This window comes from Geotrypetes seraphini, chromosome 8 (genome assembly GCF_902459505.1).
Source record: "Geotrypetes seraphini chromosome 8, aGeoSer1.1, whole genome shotgun sequence".
Lineage (NCBI taxonomy): Eukaryota > Metazoa > Chordata > Amphibia > Gymnophiona > Dermophiidae > Geotrypetes > Geotrypetes seraphini.
Genome location: NC_047091.1, coordinates 110,024,167 through 110,043,946, shown reverse-complemented (window position 1 = coordinate 110,043,946; position 19,780 = coordinate 110,024,167). Strand labels below are relative to the sequence as shown.

Below are 19,780 nucleotides of genomic sequence, written 5' to 3'. Positions count from 1 at the left end.
ACATCAAGCCGCATTGTGGTATAAATTAATATCTGGATATTTGAATAAAAAACCAAAAAATGGTCTAAGAGACATTTGGAGCATTGAGATTGGACATCAAATTAATGCATCTCAATGGCCACTAATTTGGTCTTGGAGAATGGGATGTACAGTGTCAGCGTCTATGAGACAAACATGGTTCTTTTTATTACATAGAGCTTTTTGGACCCCTACTCGTTTACAAAAATTAGACAGTTCTAAGTCTAATAGATGCTGGCACTGTAATTTAGAACCAGGGACATTAGATCATTTATTATATCATTGTCCTTATATAAAAATATTTTGGAATTCAATTTGGCCACAAATTAATAATTTAATGGAAAATCATATTGCAATATCATATGATACAATTTTATTTGGAACAATGATGAGAAAAAAGAGTCAAATTTCACCAGAAAATAATAAACTTTTATTAATTATGACAGGGGTTGCCATTCAACATATAACTAACAATTGGAAAAATTACAACAACCTAAACTACACATTTTGGTGGAATACAATATGCCATATTTTTAAAATGGAAAGAACAATTGCAATACAAAAGGGGACATATAATAAATTTATAAAAATATGGGGGCCATTGACAAAATACTGTAACGATTAAATAATAGAATACTTTTTCTTCTTTTCTTCTTTTAGAGATTTTTTTTTTTTTTTTTTTGACACACATATAGGGAGGGTAAGGAAAACAATTTATATATAATATATTATAATATATGATACAAAATGTAATAAATGATTAAAAAATAATAGAAGGGAGGGGGGAGGGAAAATGAATAAAATTTATCCAGAATATATTGTATTAGATATAAATATGTTATTGAATAATTATCAATTATATTCAATTATGTTGTATACCTTTATATAAATTTGAAAATTAAAAATATTATATTAAAGCAATAAATGGGTGGGGGGAGGGTGAAGGGGAAAATCAAATCTAGACATACATTGTGTTAGATATAAAAGTGTTACCATGCATTTATCATCTGTATTTATTATTATGTACACTTTTTGTAAAATTTGAAAATAAAAATATAATGGGAAGAAAAAAAAAAAAAATAATCAGTTAGTATGAACTAAGGCCAATGAGGATAACTATGCACCGGAATTCCTGCCAGATATAAATTCATTATCATAGGTGGAGGAGGTGTTTCTGAGTCCTTTTTTCTTATAAGAATCAGTTTAAAATTTTTTTTCCCCTTATAATGGGTACTTATTAATGTAAAATTGAGGCACCTGTAATATAGGCCAGGGTTTTAAAGGCCACTACTTGGACTGGAGGAGGGTCACAAGTGGTGTTCCGCAGGGGTCGGTGCTCGGACCGCTGCTATTCAATATATTTATAAATGATCTAGAAACAGGGACAAAGTGCAAAATAATAAAATTTGCAGACGATACCAAACTATTTAGTGCTGCTCGGACTAAAGAGGAATTACAAAGGGACCTGAATAAGCAAGGGAAATGGGCAATGAGATGGCAGATGAAGTTCAATGTAGAGAAATGTAAAGTATTGCATGTGGGAAGCAGAAACCCGAGGTACAGCTATACGATGGGAGGGATGTTATTGACTGAGAGTACCCAAGAAAGGGACTTGGGGGTAATAGTGGACAGACAATGAAGCCGTCGGCACAGTGCGCGGCGGCCGCTAAGAGAGCAAATAGAATGCTAGGTATCAAGAAGGATATTACAACCAGAACGAAAGAAGTTATCCTGCCATTGTATCGGGTGATGGTGCGCCCGCATCTGGAGTACTGCGTTCAATATTGGTCGCCGAACCTTAAGAAGGATATGGAGATACTCGAGAGGGTTCAGAGGAGAGCGACGTGTTTGATAAAAGATATGGAAAACCTTTCATACACGGAGAGACTGGAGAAACTGGGACTCTTTTCCCTGGAGAAGAGGAGGATTAGAGGGGATATGATAGAGACTTACAAGATCATGAAGAGCATAGAGAAAGTGGAGAGGGACAGATTCTTCAAACTTTCGAAAACTATAAGAACGAGAGGGCATTCGGAAAAGCTGCAAGGGTACAGATTCAAAACCATGCTAGGAAGTTTTTCTTCACCCAGCGGGTGGTGGACACCTGGAATGAGCTTCCAGAGGGCGTGATAGGACAGAGTACGGTAATAGGGTTCAAGAAGGGATCTTGGACAATTTTCTGAAGGAAAAGGGGATAGAGGGGTATAGATAGAGGACTACTACACAGGTCCTGAACCTGTTGGGCTGCTGCACGAGTGGACTGCTGAGCACGATGGATCTCTAGTCTGACCCAGCATAGGCACTTTTTATGTTCTTATGTTACATTATAGTAAGTCTTTTAGAGAATCAGGCCTAGCAGCGCCTAAGGGCTCCTTTTATCAAGCCGCTCTAGCGGGGTTAACGCGCGTGAGTTTTCATCACGCGTTAACCCCCGCGCTGGCCTGAAAACTACCGCCTGCTCAAGGGAGGCGTTAGCGGCTAGCGCAGCCGGCGGTTTAGCGCGCGGTATTACGCGCGTTAAACTGCTAGCGCGGCTTGATAAAAGGAGCCCTAAGTCTTTCTCCACACTTAAACATGGCTGCTTTGGTGTTAGGCGCCGATAGGTGCCTATCTTTTGTAGAATCACGCCTAAGAAGATAGGTGCCTGTCTCCTAAGTAACCACCCCCCTCCCTTTTTACAAAAACATGGAAAAGGATTTAGTGCTGGCCAGCATGCTGAATGCTCTCTGCGCTGCTCCGATGCTTATAGGAACTCTATGACCGTCGGAGCAGCGCAGAGTATTCAGCGCACCAGCCGGCTCTAAAAACCTTTCCGCACTTCTGTAAAAAAGGGGGGGGGGTAATTTTTATTTTATTTTTTTCCATTTCCATTACTGATCATAGCAGTACAAGGCATTCTATAGTGGAACGCATTGCCTTTCGATGTAAAGAGTGCTTCGTCCTTGTTGAATTTTAAAACAGTGTTGTACGAGAGATATTTCTCATGTAAGTAGGCTGATTGAGGGGGAGTCATTCTATAGATGCCAATCTTTAGGTCTCTTGTATTGAGGCTGGTTTTTAGGCCTTTTGACATTTTAAGGTGTTTGTCTTTTTAGATGTTGATTGTCCAGTGTTATAGAATTCTGGAGATCCACGTCTAACTTGCATGCTGAGCTTTACACCTGGTTTCAGCTGATGTAACTCCTCATACCCAAAGCATGAATGAGCATGAATGAGCATGAATAGAGAATGACACAGGGACAAATTTTCTCCATCCCAGCAGGATCTCTCTATCCACATCCCGTCCCCATTCCTGCAAGCTCTGTTCTCATCCGCACAAGCCTTAAAACCTTAAAATCATAAGTGTTCAAGGCTTGTGCAGTTAAGGCAGAGCTTGCAAGAATGGGACAGGGACAGAACTCATGAGATCCCATGGGGACGGGGACAAATTTGTCCCCTTGTAATTCTCTATGGCACTACATACTATTCTATAAAGGGCACTGATCCTGGAATGCTCATTATAGAATACAGATCGGTGTTGATATTTTGTGGCGCTGAATTTTGAACACCATTTATAGAATTTCCCCCATAAAGAGCATCTTTCTAAATTGCCCTTTGCATCTCAAGATGCTTCTGACATTATTTCTTTTGTGGGTGCCATGGGTGGATTGTGCGAGGATCAATGTTGGGCAAATTACTTTCTGAAAATAATATATTAAAGTTACAAGTTACTCCAAGGAAAAAAAATAGCATGTTTTAATTTCTAGTTACTTGTTTAATGAAAGTAATATGTTACTTTTAGTTAGTTGTTAATTCTTAGATAGAAACAGTTGTTTTTGACATTACATAAAATTAATTCTAGCAACTAGAAATCCATCCATTATCTATGAAAACGTCTAAACAGGAAGGCCCTGATTCTATAAAGTCCACCTAAAGTTAGGTGCCAATATTGGCATCGATTCTATAAAACCTAGGTGCCAATTATAGAATCATGCTTAGAGTCGCCTAAGTGTGCTTAGGCAGCACTCAACATCCTAATATTTAGGCATCCCCAATTTATGTCAGGGTTTTCTTTGCCTCAATATAGCTGCTGATATAGATCCTAATGACTCCTAATTAACAAAGAGTTTCCTAACTCGAAAACACGCCCATGATCCGCTCCCTAATCATGCCCGCTTTAGTGTAGGCACTTTGGGCTAGGCGCCTACTTTTTTATAGAATTGAGTTTTTTAAATTAGGCACCTAACTTTCAATTAAGTCCTCAAAGCTGATTGTAGGGTGTCGAGTGCCAATATAGGCAATGATTAAGCCTATTGCTGAATTAAGTTAGGCGCCGATATTGGTGCCTAACTTGTGTTCGAGTCCTAGCGACTTGATGATCATCATCAAGTTTTTGTGGCAGAATACAGATTGTCGGGCCTTTCTTCTGCGCAGTATAAATTCGAAGTTGTCGACGTTGTCACATCAAAGACAATCCTCCACCTTCAACATTTCCTATCTACTGCTGCCCAGATGGGTGGTACATCGTTAGTCTAACATCTGCTGAAATCTGTCTGCCTTGGGAAGCCCTCCTGGTAGTGAAACTACCGACAGCATAGCTTTCAGCTTTTCAGAGGTGCACAAGACCCAGTGGCATGACAAGCCCATGCACCAAAAATGGAGGCCTAACTTTAAGCGGATTATATAGAATCAAGGCCACAATGCTCAATTCTCATATATAGGGTTCCAATACAATTAGAGATATATTTAAATCAAATAAGGGGGGGGGGATGTGAAACAGAAGCAGCCCAATGGTGGACCTAGTGACACAAAGAAAACTGGATATCATTAAAAGTGACTATAACATTATTCTCCACACACACACACACACACCATTTTACTAAACTGCAATAGAGGTTTTTACCAGAGCCCAGAGTGCTAAATGCTCCGATGCTTTTGGAATTCCTATGAGCATCGGAGCAGCGTAGGAGCATTTAGCGCCCTGAGACATGGTAAAAACCTCTATCACAGTTTAGTATAAGAGAGCCTATGTTACATATTACTGAAAAAATATAATATACTAGTGTTTAAGCCCGTTACATTAATGGGTGCTAGAGTAGATGTCTGTCTGTCTGGGTTTTTTTCTTTGTCTCTCTCTTCTTGGACACTGTCTGTCTGTCATTCTTTCTGTCTGTGTCTTCCTGGCCCCCCTGCCTGCCTGCATTTCTTTGTTGCACCATGCTTGCCTGTCTCTCCGTGGCCCCCTTCCCATGTCCTTAGTGCCCCCAGTGCCTCCGTCCTGTGTCCATAGTGCCCCCAGTGCCTCCTTCCCATGTCCTTAGTGCTCCCAGTGCCTCCTTCCCGTGTCCTTAGTGCCTCCAGTGCCTGTGTCCTTAGTGCCCTCAGTGCCCCTTCCTTTGTCCTTAGTGCTCCCCAGTGCCTCCTTCCTATGTCCCCCTCACTGCCTTCCAGACTTTGAACCACCCCACCCTCTGAAGCCTGCCTGCCTGCCTGCCTCCCTCCCATCCCCCTTTGCAGTATAACCCTTGAGAAGCATGTTTCCATCTCCCCCCCCCCGCCACTACTGCTGCCATGCAGCTGACCCCACTGACCCTCCCATTGCGAGTCGACCAATGGGCCTCCCTGCTCCGGCAGCGTCTGCAGCACTCTGGGCGCGCTGCTTCGCAGCCTTCTGCTGCCCTGATTTCCTCTGCTGCATCTTTGATGATGTCATCATGGACGCAGCAGAGGAAATTGGGGCGTGGAGGGCTGTGAGGCAGCATGTTTGTAGTGCTGCAGACGCTGCTGGAAGCTGGAAGTTTGTGGTCGTCTCACGGTGGGAGGGTTGGTGGGAGGGTCAACGGGGGTTCGGGTGCAGTGGGATGGGGGATGACGACGAACTGGCTTACTGGAAAACAACCCTAGGCGCCCAGGCGCACTCCTACCTGCCAGGGGCCTACTGATCATGGAACACGCAAGTGAGAGTGCGGATGCGCGCTTACTGGAAAACAGAACCCTAGGTGCACAGGTGCACTCCTACCTGCCAGGGACCTACTGATCATGGAACATGCAAGTGAGAGTGCGGATGCGCTTAGGGTTTTATTATAGATATTACAGTTATTTCATTACATTTTTACAAAAGCAATCATCACAGTTACTCATAACTTTTAAAAATAATATATTACTGCCCAACACTGATGACGATAGTGGGCTAAGTATATATATGTAGGTAATTAAGTGTCGGTTGTGACTCACTGAGAGCTCTTACATGACTGAGCGAAGACTCCTAGTTATTCTGCACATAGCCAGATGCTTTTGTGATACTCAGTAATAGGTTACAATATAGTATTCTCAGTATCAGAAACACGGCAGAAATACTGTATATTCTCATTCCTCTTTTCTGTTTTCTATATATGCTCTCCTGTATGGACTTCATCTTTTGGCTTCTTGATGGTGCTGTTGTGTAGACCCCTTCCTGAAGACACGGGGGTGGATTCACTTTGCAGTCCAGAGGATGAGCATGCATCTTGTGAGTATCAGCCCTCTCTGTGGACCCAAATCACACTGTGGCAACTGGTCACAGGTGTGGGTGTTTATAGATGCAGGGCCAGATTTTGTCAGTTGTGCATGGGTCCAGGAAGTGACATAAGATGAAGAGCCGACGCTGGTGCGAGCAGCAGGTTGGGGTTGCAGATCATGCCGCAAACATTAAAGAAGTACAAGGAAAGGGAAGGGGCACACGCAGTAGTGTGGGGGGGGGGGCAGGGAAGGATCGGGGGTGGAGAGGAGGACAGGTGCCGGTGTCCCCACCAAGACAGCACCCAGGGCGGACCATCCCCCTCCTTACTATGCCACTGACTGACTCTTCTGTGTTTTGATGTACAGCGCTGCATATATCTAGTAGTGCTATAGAAATGAATAGAAGTAGTAAAAATGGCACCAGAAAGATTGGCGCAAAGCGTGATTCTATAGAGGGTGTATACCCATTATAGAATCACACTTAGCACTGATCATTTCCAGTGCTTAGCTTTGGGCACTAGGCTTAAGTGTGCTGAAACAATTTACAATTATAATTTATTAAAATTTGATAAGAACATATGAATTGCCGCTGCTGGGTCAGACTAGTGGTCCATCATGCCTAGCAGTCCACTCCCACGGCGGCCCCCAGGTCAAAGACCAGTGCCCTACCAGAGCCCTACCTGCGTATGTTCCGGTTCAGCAGGAACTTGTTTAACTTTGTCTTGAATCCCTGGAGGGTGTTTTCCCCTATAACAGCCTCCGGAAGTGCATTCCAGTTCTCCACCACCCTCTGGGTGAAGAAGAACTTCCTACGTGGATTTAAGTGCTTTACAGTAGAAACAGACATCAAAATTCTCAGATAGGACAGACCTAATCCTTGCACATCCATAGAATCCAAAGGTCTGCGGTTATAGGATAAAGACAATCCAATGTGGATATTCTCTAAGTTGAAGAGTTCAGCGTTCTCTGCTAAAAGTATGACACAGTGGCTGCCCAAGTATCCTACTCATACTTTTAGTAGAAAAGCTGATCTCTTCAACTTAGAGAATATCCACATTGGATTGTCTTTATTGTATAACCGCATACCTTTGGACCCATGAAGAAGGCAGTTAACTCGAAACACAGACCGTGTTGGGTCTGCAACACCTATTGCACATGTGGATTCCTTTGTTTGGAACTGTTGACTGCATCATTTTGTTGACTGAATAAACATCTGAATCACGAACATCTACTCCCGCAGTATTTCTTTGTTCTTGGTTTTATCATTTTACTGTGGAACTGTTAGGTTTTTCTTTGGTTTTTGGCTAAACCATGCAAGACACATACACAGAACAATACCCCAAATTAGAGGCAACATACCTTTACTGGTGTGCAGGATTCATCAGATGCAGGCACTCAGCAGGTCTCAGTAGTGGTACAACGATAGGTTACAGCTTACATAGGAACTCTTGCTGAATCTGAGCTAGGGCAGCAAGACTTGAGGCAAGATGGGAGCTGGAGAGACACATAACTAAAGAGTTGCGGAACCCTCTCTATCTTGTGTGAAGATGTTTCTCTAACAAAAGCACCCTTATCTAGTTCATTTTTATCTTTTGCCACAGTAGAGAGCATTAATGCAAGTATAAAGAAAAGAAAGCAATATCTATTAGTAGGCCTCAGAAGAGAAGGCTTTGGAGCAGGAAAAGGCAAATAGTCTATGGCAGAGGGATCCAGGCAGTGTAAGCATGGACACGTGAATAGCTTTGTTTAAGAGAAAAACAGATTTGAGACTAAGGAGTCCTTTTATCAAGGCGCGCTATAGGGGTTAGTGCGTCGGACATTTCATCACGCGCTAACCCCCATGGCAGCCTAAAATCCTAATGCCTCGTCAATGGAGGCGTTAGGTACTAGCGCAGCAGGCGGTTTAACGCTACCGCACCTTTGTAAAAAGACCCCTAAAGGTAAAATTGGATGACGGCCTTGGATACCCAGGGAATCTCCCAGGCCTCTGAAAAATCTAATTCCCTGCACAGTTCTGTGCATGTCATAGGATCTCCAGTTCAATGCACAGAATTGTACAGCCTCACTTATTTCATGTAGTATTTTTATGTGGGGTGTTTTTTTAAATATCTGAAGCCTGATTAATATGCTTTAGGGAAAACTAATGTTCCCATATGTTGTGCAAGTTAAACAGAACTATGATTGTTAATTTCATATTGGATAGGATTATGAAATATATTATTTATGATTATGTTCTCTGGTCCATTATTTATGATTATGTCCTCTTGTTCTCTTGTAATTCATTTCATTTTTGTAATGACTATTTATTTTATTGTACACTGCGATGAATACTAGGTATAATTAGTGGAACAAAAGAATGCTTATAAGATCAAATTCACATTCATATTACTGATGCCATGTATTAAAACAGGAGGAAGTAAGTCCAAACAGCAGCCAGCATGGTTGACGAGTGAGGTAAAGGAAGCTAGTAGAGCTAAAAGAGTGTCCTTCAGAAAGTGGAAGAAGGATCTCACTAAACATAAGAAACAGCACAAAGAATGACAAATCAAGTGCAAGGCATTGATAAGGAAGGCAAAGAGAGGCCTTGAAAAGAAAATTGCGCTAGAAGCAAAAACGCATAGTAAAAAAATGTTTTTAGGTATATTAAAAGCAAGAAGCCAAGAAAAGAATCAATTGGACTATAAAGGGAAGACAAGGCCATAGCAGAAAGTTTAAATGAATTATTTGCTTTAATCTTCACCGAGGAAGATATGGGGGAGATACCCATGACAGAAATGGTATTCAATACTGATGAGCAAGAGAAACTGAAATAAATCTGTAACACTGGAAGATGTAATGAGGCAATTTGACAAATTGAACAGTAGAGGTATACATCCCAGAGTACTGACAGAATTGAAAAATGAACTTGCAGAGCTATTGTTAGTGGTTTGTAATTTATCTCTAAAATCCAGCATTGGTATTGGAAGAGTGGAGGGTGGCCAACATAACGCTGATTTTTAAAATGGGTTCCAGAGGTGATACGGGAAATTATAGACCAGTGAGATTGACATCAGTGCTGGGCAAAATGATAGAGATTATTATAAAGAACAAAATGACAGAGCATATACATAAGCATGGATTAATGAGACAGAACCAACATGGATTTAGTCATGGGAAATCTTGCCTCACCAATCTACTACATTCCTTTGAAGAGGTGAATGAACATGAGGATAAGGGTGATCCGGTCGATATTGTGTATCTTGATTTTCAAAAGGCATTTGACAAAGTACCTCATGAAAGACTTCTGAGGGATTGGAAAGTCATGGGATAGGAGGTAATGTCCTATTATGGATTAAGAACTAGTTGAAAGATTCTCAAAGTTCCCTAGGGCAGTGTTCTTCAACCACCGGTCCATGGATCAGTGCCGGTCCACAGAAATTTCCTGCCAGTCCACAGGGCCAGCACATGCATCAGGCCCAAAACAGTGTTCTTCAACCGCCAGTCCACGGAGCGATCGATGCGGCATTATCTTTGAGCCAGCTCCATTTTCCTAACTGATTCAGTGCACAAAGCCTTGGGCAGTGGCTCCTATGGGCATCCTGCACCTGAACCGGAATCCTTCTCTCTGATGTTGCAACATCAGAGGGAAGGCTTCCAGATGAGGCAAGGGACGTGCAAGGTGCAATTAGTACTATTATGGGGCTGGGGCTGGAGTGGCGATTGGGTAGAGATGGGCGGGGTCTGGCCCACGACTTAGTCCAGTGTTCTTCAACCGCCGGTCCATGGACCGATGCCGGTCCACAGAATAATTTTTTTTTATTTCTGCTGGTCCACAGGTATAAAAAGGTTGAAAAACACTGCCCTAAGGGTCTTTGCTGGGACTGCTGCTTTTTATAAATGATCTAGAGATAGGAGTAACTAGTGAGATAATTACTGATTGGTTGACTTATTTATTTATTTTTTACATTTCTATACCGTTTTTATCCAAAACGGTTTACAAGGAGACAAAGTTGTTCAAAGTTGTTTAATCGCATGAGAATTATGAAAAATTGCAAGAGGACCTTGTAAAACTGGGCGTCAAAATGGCAGAGTGGCATTTAATGTGAACAATTGTAAAGTAATGCATGTGGGAAAGAGGAACCCCAACTATAGCAACGTGATGCAGGGTTCCACATTAGGAGTCGCTGCCCAGAAAAAGGATCTAGGTATCATAATTGAGGTTACATTAAAGTCCTCAGCTCAGTGAGCGCCAGCGGTGAAGATAGTAAATAGAATGTTAGGAATTATCAGGAAAGGAATGGAAAACAAAGATGAGTACGTAAGTTTAAAAGTCTCCTAAAAAGTTGGCTTTTTAAGGACGCTTTTAACTGATTCATTTAAATTTTATTATTTTACAGTGGACTAGTACTGCTAAGTGAAAATTAAGTGGGTAACCTTCCCCAACCTCTTGTTTCATTACCTATTCCTTTTTATTTGTTTATGAATTGTATTTAATCCTTTTTTTTTTCTCCTCCCTTTTTCAAACGTATTATTTTATTAAAATAGTACTAATTGTCTTGTTTTTTTATTTTTTATTTTAACCTAATTTTTAACTAAATGTACCGTATTTTCACGCATATAACGCGCGCGTTATACACGATTTTACAAACTGAGTATAACCATGCGCGTTATATTCGTGAGCGCGTTGTACACATTTTTTTTTACATAGTTCTCCCCCCCCCGATGTCCGATTCACCCCCCCGCAGGACCGCTCTCACCCCCACCCCGAAGGACTGCTCGCACTCGCACTTGCACCCGCACCCCCACCCCGAAGGACCACCCGCACCCCCACCCTGATGGACCGCTTGCACCCCCACAGCCTCCCCCCCCCCATCATGAAGAAGCTGCCTACCGTTGTTCTGCTGCTTCCTCTGCCGGCGGTCCCGCCCCTTCTCTGAGCCCTGCGTCTGCGCTGCTTCCTCTTTTGGCGGTCCCGCCAGAGAAAGGGCGGGACCGCCGGAAGAGGAAGCAGCGCAGATGCAGGGCTCAGAGAAGGGGCGGGACCGCCGGCAGAGGAAGCAGCAGGACAACGGTAGGCAGCTTCATCATGATGGGGGGGGGGGGGGGGGGGCTGTGGGGATGCGAGCGGTCCATCGGGGTGGGGGTGCGGATGCAGGTGCAAGTACGAGTGCAAGCGGTCCTTCGGGGTGGGGGTGCGAGCGGTCCTGCGGGGGTGAATCGGACGTCGGGGGGGGCATCAGGCTTTCAGGGTGGGGACAGGACTTCAAGGGGGAGAGGAGAGTCGGGGCGGGCGAAAGGAGAGTCGGGGCGGCCAGAGGAGAGTCGGGGCGGGCGAAAGGAGAGTCGGGGCGGCCAAAGGAGAGTCGGGGCGGGCGAAAGGAGAGTCGGGGCGGCATGCGCGGTATACGGGTGTGCGCGATATATAAAAATTTCTTTACATAAATTACAGTTTCCCGCGCGCTATGCCCATGTGCGCGTTTTACACGGGGGCGCGGTATATGAGTGAAAATACGGTAAATCGCATTGGATTTGGATTTTGCGATCAAATGAAATATTTTAAATAAACTTGAAACTTGAAACATGAAAATATTATCATGTCTTTGTATCACTCTATGGTGCAGCTGCACCTTGAATATTTTGTGCAGTTTTGGCCATCACATCTCAAGGAAGATATAGCAGAATTGGAAAAGGTACAGAGAAGAGTAATGAATATGATAAAAGGGATGGGACAACTTCCCTATGAGAATAGGCTAAAATGGTTAGGGCTCTTCAGCCTGGAGAAGAGGCAGCTCGGGGAGATATGATAGAGGACTATAAAATACTGAGTGCAGTGGAATAAGTAGATGTGAATCGCTTGTTTACTCTTTCCAAAAATACTAGGACTAGGGGGCGTGTGATGAAACTACTAAATAGTAGATTTAAAACAAACCAGATATAATATTTCATCACTCAATAGGTAATTAAATTCTGGAATTCATTGCTGGAGAATGTAGTGAAAGCTGACCAGATGTTTTCTAGAAGATATGTTTTGGGCAGGGGAAAATAAAGGAGATATTTGTCCTAAGGATATCACAATTGAAAAGAGCAAGAAATGGGACAAACAGAAGATCAGGATTTAGCTTCAGTGTATGATTGTGAATAAAAATTGTGTATTTGACTCTGTTGTATCCTGATCTTCTACATGTCCTACTTCTTGATCTTCTTGATAATGTTTTGGGAAGGCCAGATGTTTTCTAAGGGGGGGTGTTCTGGGCACGACAGATAAATTTGCATCTATGTTGGATTTTACATGGCAATACATGATTATGGATATCAGACTGTCAGGGGCTGGACTGACCATTGATACAAAACAGCAGTGCCCAGGGCAGTGGTGTAGTAAGGGTGAGTGGTGCCCAGGGCGGTTGTGCCCCTTCCCTGCCCCACTCCTGCCACGCGCACGTTGCCCTTCCCTTTCCTCATACCTTTAAAATTTTTCCAGTTTAAGCAACATGCCCACGTCGGTGTCGGCTCAACTTTTGATGTCACTTCCTAGGTGCGGGTCCTGGAAGTGACATCAGAGAGAATGCCAATGCCGACGCAGGCAGCAACCTCATGCCGGGGAAGTAAAAAAAGGTACAGAGGAAGGCAAGGGGCACATGCGCGTGCCATGGAGAGGATCAGGCAGGGCAGAGAGGAGGAGGAGTGCCACGTCCTTAGGAACCATCTTTCAATATTTTTTTGAATGGCTGGTTATACTAGGAGAAGCTATGCGGTAATGTCCAGTTCCCCCGACCTTGAGAAAGTTCGGCGAAACGCATCGGTTAGGGGAATGGACTATGAATAAGCTAAGTCTATTATTATATATTTATATAAAATAATTGAAATAAGTAAATAGCTGGGAGATAGTACTTGGAATCATGAAGAATCCCACCACCTGTATTGATAAGGGTGGATATCTGAATTCCTAAGATGTACTTTTGTAAAGGAACTGGACTAAGAAAGAATTTATAAAACATTGATATATTATCTAGCGCTACTATACTATCTAAGCTGACGTCCTTAGGAAGACAGCACCCAGGGCAGACCGCTCCCTCGCCCCCCCTTGCTATGCCACTGGCCCAGGGGCTTACAACAATAAGGGGTCCACTCTCCCCAGCCTCCATTTAATTTAAGCACTTTTAATGGGTGGTTAGGGGCCCATAGCCCTAATCGCCCAAGAGCTCAGATCACTGTCAATCCACCTTGGTGTTGAGTAATTGTCATATTCCATGTGATTTGGCCTCAGGGATTGAGAGAACAATTATGCATATTCTCTTTCTCAGTTTAAAGCACCAAAATGCAAAATACTGTAAAGAGTTATAAATACATACAAATCATTAACCTTACTATTCATGTCAGGGGTGCAAGGGATGTTCACAGCTTGCAGTGAGTTGTGCAAAAGGCTTGCTGAACATGGTGTCTTATTTTAAGCTGCCTACATTGGTAGACACGAAGGTTATAAGAAATTTTTAAATAAAATAAATAAGGTCACAGAAAAACGTGTGCATTTGGCAGCACCTATAGCAGAAAGGGCCATTTTATTTATATATTTATTTATGTTTACTTAACCCCCCCCCCATTACAAAACCTATGAGCATTGGAGTGTTACTTCCATTACCAGCGCAAAAAAACACGCTATGGTTTAGTAAAAGGGGGGGGTTATATTTATCAATCATTGTTTCATGAGAAACCAGGAATATGCAGGAAATAAAACCAGAACAAAAGATAATACTATCAGAAAATTAACAATTATTAAGCCCACATCAAGAAACAGCCATTTTATTTACCCCCCCCCCCCCCCACACACACACAAAAAACAACAACAACAAAACAAGTTCAGAAAAAGAGCAGCATTGCTTGGGCTTTGGATGTGCACCTGCTAGCATAAGCAGCAGAATTTGCTCTCTAAATTGATTTTACATAACTGCATGTCTGACTGGAGCCAGTTTAGAAATTGAACCCAAAAATCAGGTTTTTTTCATAGTAGGGAGGTAAGCACAATTTCTCTCCCCTCCCCCACTCGCTGCTCCAAACCCCAGGACCAAATAGTTAGCTGACAGTAATATGTGACTCAGAACAGATCCAAGTGCTGACATTTACATTTTTTAAGTAGACGTGTATCTCCACAGCAATATCTAATACACAACAAAAGTGGAATAAAACTGGATATTAAATTTATCAATTCAATTGCACTGATAGATCAATTATGGAAGAAGGCAAAACCTCAGACCATATTGCTACGTCTCATAACAGCCAATGGCTATTTGACAAATGCAATGTTGCGGTTTCAATCATTGGTCCGCCTCCATCCCTTTGACATAAATGCAATAATTCATTAAGTGTTATAATTAATGTGAAAATTTTTAAATTCATTAAGTGTTATAATTAATATGAAAATTTAAAAATTTTCACATTAATTATAACACTTAATGAATTATTGCATTTATATCAAAGGGATGGAGGCAGACCAATGATTGAAACCGCAACATTGCATTTGTCAAATAGCCATTGGCTGTTATGAGACGTAGCAATATGGTCTGAGGTTTTGCCTTCTTCCATAATTGATCTATCAGTGCAATTGAACTGATAAATTTAATATCCAGTTTTATTCTACTTTTGTTGTGTATTAGATATTTTTATTGTGGAATTATTGCTTTTTTGTGTTGTTAACAGGCAATGCACAAATACTTCTAAAGTCTGTCAAAACCTGTGATGTAGCCAGACGTTGCATTTTTTTTTGGGGGGGGAGGGGCAGAGCCTAAAGTGGGTGGGCACAAAATTTTGCCCTGTCCTCTCTGCCCCTGCCCTGCTTTCTGTGCCCCACCCCATGACCCCCAGCTCAAACTCATCTGGCAGGGATGCCAAAGCCCCACCAGCTGAAGAGGCTATCCTCCAGTGTCCAAAAACTACCAAGACTCACAGTCAGCTGCACTTTCTGTGAGTCACACCCATGTTGTCACCCCCCCTCCAAAAAAAAAAAAAAACAACAAACCAACAAAACATGAGTATGCACAGGGATCCATGGAAAATTTCAACTATGAGTCTTAGAATTTTCTGGCTATCAGAGACTTCTGCTGGTGGGCCTTGGGCATCTCTGCCAGCCATATCAACAGACTGTACTACAATTTTTGAAGGGGGTCTAAGCACAAAGTGGGGTAGGCTTACACCCCCTGGGGCCCCCCTCTGGCTATACCACTGGTCCAAACCACACCAAAACATATCTTTAAGTATTCACGTGCCACAGGTACATACTTGTAAGCAGCAATTTTCCAAAACCATATATACAACTGTACGTCCATATGCATGTGTATATCAACCTTTTAACGTGTAAACAGCACCTAGCCTTTCTAAAATGACATTCTAGTGACCTTCCTTCCTCCTCTTTCAGCACCACCGTCTACGTTAAATATTAATGGGTCACATCGCAAGAGAAAGACTCTCACGGCTCCTGAAATTAACATCTCACTGGATCACAGTGAAGGATCCATCCTGTCCGATGACTTCCTTGATACCCCCGATGACCTCGATATTAATGTGGATGACATTGAGACCCCAGATGAAACAGACTCCCTCGAGTTCCTGGGGAATGGAAATGAACTGGAATGGGAAGGTAAAATTCTAATGAATAAAATAATACTCTCCTAAAGCAGAGCTGCTTACCTGTAATGTGGGTTCTCCAGAGATAGCAGGGATATGAAGCCACACTTTCCTTCCCACCATCCCCTCATTTGTCAAATACTGTTAACAGCGATGACACAGACTGAAGCAAAGGAGGAGGGGACTACGATTATAATGGCGATATTTGTACCTATTCAGGGAACCTCAAAAGAAGAAAAGGTTTCCTGAGCTAGAGAAGAACTCGGCACAGGGCATCATCGTCAAGAGTGTATGCTTCTCACCTCTTCATCAACCAAGGAACATTCTTACACTGCTACTGGTCATATGAGCCATGAACAGATTCTGTTAGACATAGCTATTTGGGGAAATAACTTGTTATGTAAAATATTACACAGTTAGCATTTGTAATTAGAATGTGTGAGATTTTTTTTTTTCTATTCCTTTCAGCAGTGGAATGACACTATCCAGTTTCACATACAAATAGCAATATACACATATATGGCAAGAAAGACAGTGAAGGCAACCTTAGGTGCTCAATTCCTTTATCAAACATATTTGGACTCGACACGTATGTGTTTCGGTCCTATGGCCTGCTTCAGGATATAGAATAAAATGAACAAACTTAAACAAAACAACATCCATATTTAAAAATGTAGTAAACAACATCAATATTTAAAATGAATGTGATAAAATCATGTAAATGAAATGAAATTAAAACAACACATAAACATGTATCTTTGTGGTGAATATACACATACAGTATATTCCAGTGTTTCTCTTCTTTTTCCAGATGATACCCCTGTGGCCACTGCAAAAAACATGCCAGGTGACAGTGCAGACTTGTTTGGGGATGGGACGGTTGAAGAAGGCAGTGCAACCAATGGCCGCCTTTGGAGGACAGTGATTATTGGGGAGCAGGAACACCGCATTGACCTGCAGATGATAAAACCATATATGAAAGTGGTGACGCATGGAGGTGAGAGATAGACAATAATGCTCACAAGCCAGACTTTTGTCAAGATATCACACATCAAAAGACTAGGCCCAGGATCCATCCATTTTCATAATATCATAGACGTGGCACAATATACACCAACGTTCCAAGCACATATCACCCCCCTCCCCAACACACACACACACACTGAGTCACTGGGCAGACTAGGTTGCTTTCATAAGTGTGTCGTAAAGGCTCTCTTCCCCTTACTAGGACACTGAAAACCATTGATTGTTACAGCTGCCCAGCTGGGACTTGTAACTTCTGACAAAGTGGAACTGATATTTCAGCCATCGTGCTGTGGCTGAAATGTCAGTTCCACTTATTTGGATATAATAAGACCTGGACAGCTGCAACAATTATGATAACAGCTGTGGAAGCCAAAGAGAACACCAAATATTATTGTTCATGGGGAGCAAGCATCAAACATACAGTAAAAGCACTGCTGTTGCCACAGACCAGATATTCCCCTATATTTTAAATCTGGTGGCTACCATTATCTGTTTATTCTATTTTCTATACTGTTTTCCCAGGAGAGCTCAGAATGGTTTACGTGAGTTTATTCAGGTACTCAAGCATATTTCCCTATCTATCCTGGTGGGCTCACAATGGTGACTTGCCCAGGGACACAACCCCAGGGTTGCTGAGGCTGTAGCTTTAACCACTGTGCCACGCTCCCCCCCCACTCTCCCCCCCCTTACTATACCATAAGCTAGTTTGAAGTGTCAGAATTTATGAAACTCCGTAAGAGTCTGCCTGAAGACTGAAAAGGCAAACTTGAGCCTATGGGATTAAGGTTTCATTGATTCTTGCTTCATCTGGTCATCAGACTCACACTCTCCTGCCGCTTGCATTCTGCTCTCTTCTTTTCACCATTCTCCTTTCCTCTTAGTTTTCTGATATTTCTGTCCCGCTCTTTTATTGTCTCTTTCCGTGTGCCTTTCTCACTTGCTTCCTCCTTCTCCTTTCTTTTTCTCTTTCCTTTAGGATACTATGGTGAGGGTCTGAATGCCATCATTGTCTTTGCTGCCTGCTGCCTCCCAGACAGTAGCTCTGCCGATTACCATTACATCATGGAGAATCTCTTCCTGTAAGTGAAGATGGAAAACTAGAGGTTGGGGGAGAAGGAGAAGAGCGAGGGAAACAAGAAAGGACATAGCCTATTTCATAAGAACATAAGCAATGCCTCCGCTGGGTCAGACCTGAGGTCCATCATGCCCAGCAGTTCTTCAGTACACTCCCCATAGCCGTAGCTGGAGAACGTTTGAAAGAAATATCCTAAGCTGTAGTGTAGAGTGAAGGCCCTAGAATGAAGGAAAATTGGATGAAAGATCTTATTACCTATCACATATGCTATAAAGCAGGACTAGCTGCATCAGAGAATTTCGGACCAAACAAAGCTGAAGCATGTAGGCAGTCTCTTGTGGAATATATAATTTAGTTCTTTTTTTATTATTATTTGAGGACATGGCAGGAGGATGCGTGGCTGCACTCCCATTATGAGTAAGCAAATCTGTGTTAGAGAATGACACGAGGGCAAATTTTTCCCCAATCCCGAGGGAATTTATTTTCCCGTCCCATCGTGGCAAGTTCTTTTCCTGTCCCTGCCTCATTCCTGCAAGCTCTGTCTCATCTGCATAAGCCTCAAACTCTTTAAAGGCAGAGCTTACAGGAATGGGCAGGGACAGGGAAATCGACAAAACTCATGGGGATGGGGAAATTGAGTTCCTGCAGGGACAGGGACCAATTTGTCCCCTTAGCATTCTCTACTCTATGTTCTCCTTGGGCAATCAGAAGGATGCAGGCACATTTCTCTAGTGACTACAGAGCTAAGAGCCGCCCTGTTGATGTTCATCTGAATGGTGGCCTAGGTGTGCCGTGGGTAGTGGTTACTTGACCTATGCTGAAGTTATTTTAGAACTACGTGCCCAAAATCCATATCTCAAGTTGAGGAACAATCTTAGCAATAGTGTTTGGGAAATGTGTGTACAGAAGCCCACGTGTCTGCCTATGTCCTCTATGGAAACTGATCTGAGACTGGCTATGAAGTCGCTGTGTCACGGAGCTGAAGGACACTAGTCCAGTCTGGAGGCTACATGTCAGAATGAATGTAATAAAACAAGCAAGATACCCAGTCAGATACCCAAGTGGAAATTGCATTTAGAGGTACATTTTCCTGGATTGTTAGGATTCTAGGTAACAGCTGAGAAGTCTTCCTCAAATCCTTAGTAGCATGTACATAATAAAGGAGTGCTTGCCTGCAGTCCAAAGTATGGGCTAATCATTCTAGTGGGGGAGGGGGCAGGAAGAAGGCTGGTAATATTATGGACTGGTCCAAATAAAATTCCAAGACAACTTTTGGGAGCAATGTGCATGAGTATGGAGAATATCTCATGATCCCTGAAACCAGCAGGTGGACAGAGGGTTTTCCCTTCAATGACTATAATAGGCTGCAATGGTTGACAAGTGAATGTGGACTGAGGTAGTTTTCAGACCTGATTATGGAAGTTGAAGGAAATAGGTCAGAGCTTGTCAGACTGGACACGAAAAGGGGTCTTGCTTTCGAGTCTTAGCCTGTTGGGTGAAGCAGAGCCATTTATGTTGATATCCTTGTTGAGGGCCTTCTGGAGGCCAATATGATGTCCTTCACTTCCTGTGAGACCGAGATGCAACCGC

At 42.7% G+C, this 19,780-nt stretch overlaps 1 protein-coding gene across 1 annotated transcript in view; it reads left to right on the top strand.

The window, feature by feature from the left end:
* The window catches only part of ATCAY (ATCAY kinesin light chain interacting caytaxin), a 51,036-nt gene that overhangs the window by 11,307 nt on the left and 19,949 nt on the right, over positions 1-19,780 (top strand). Inside the window, exons 3-6 of the mRNA XM_033955917.1 lie at positions 6,444-6,505; positions 15,881-16,102; positions 16,901-17,086; positions 18,092-18,194. Of these exons, the coding sequence (XP_033811808.1) occupies positions 6,444-6,505; positions 15,881-16,102; positions 16,901-17,086; positions 18,092-18,194 (573 nt within the window). The remainder of the gene's footprint in view (positions 1-6,443; positions 6,506-15,880; positions 16,103-16,900; positions 17,087-18,091; positions 18,195-19,780) is intronic.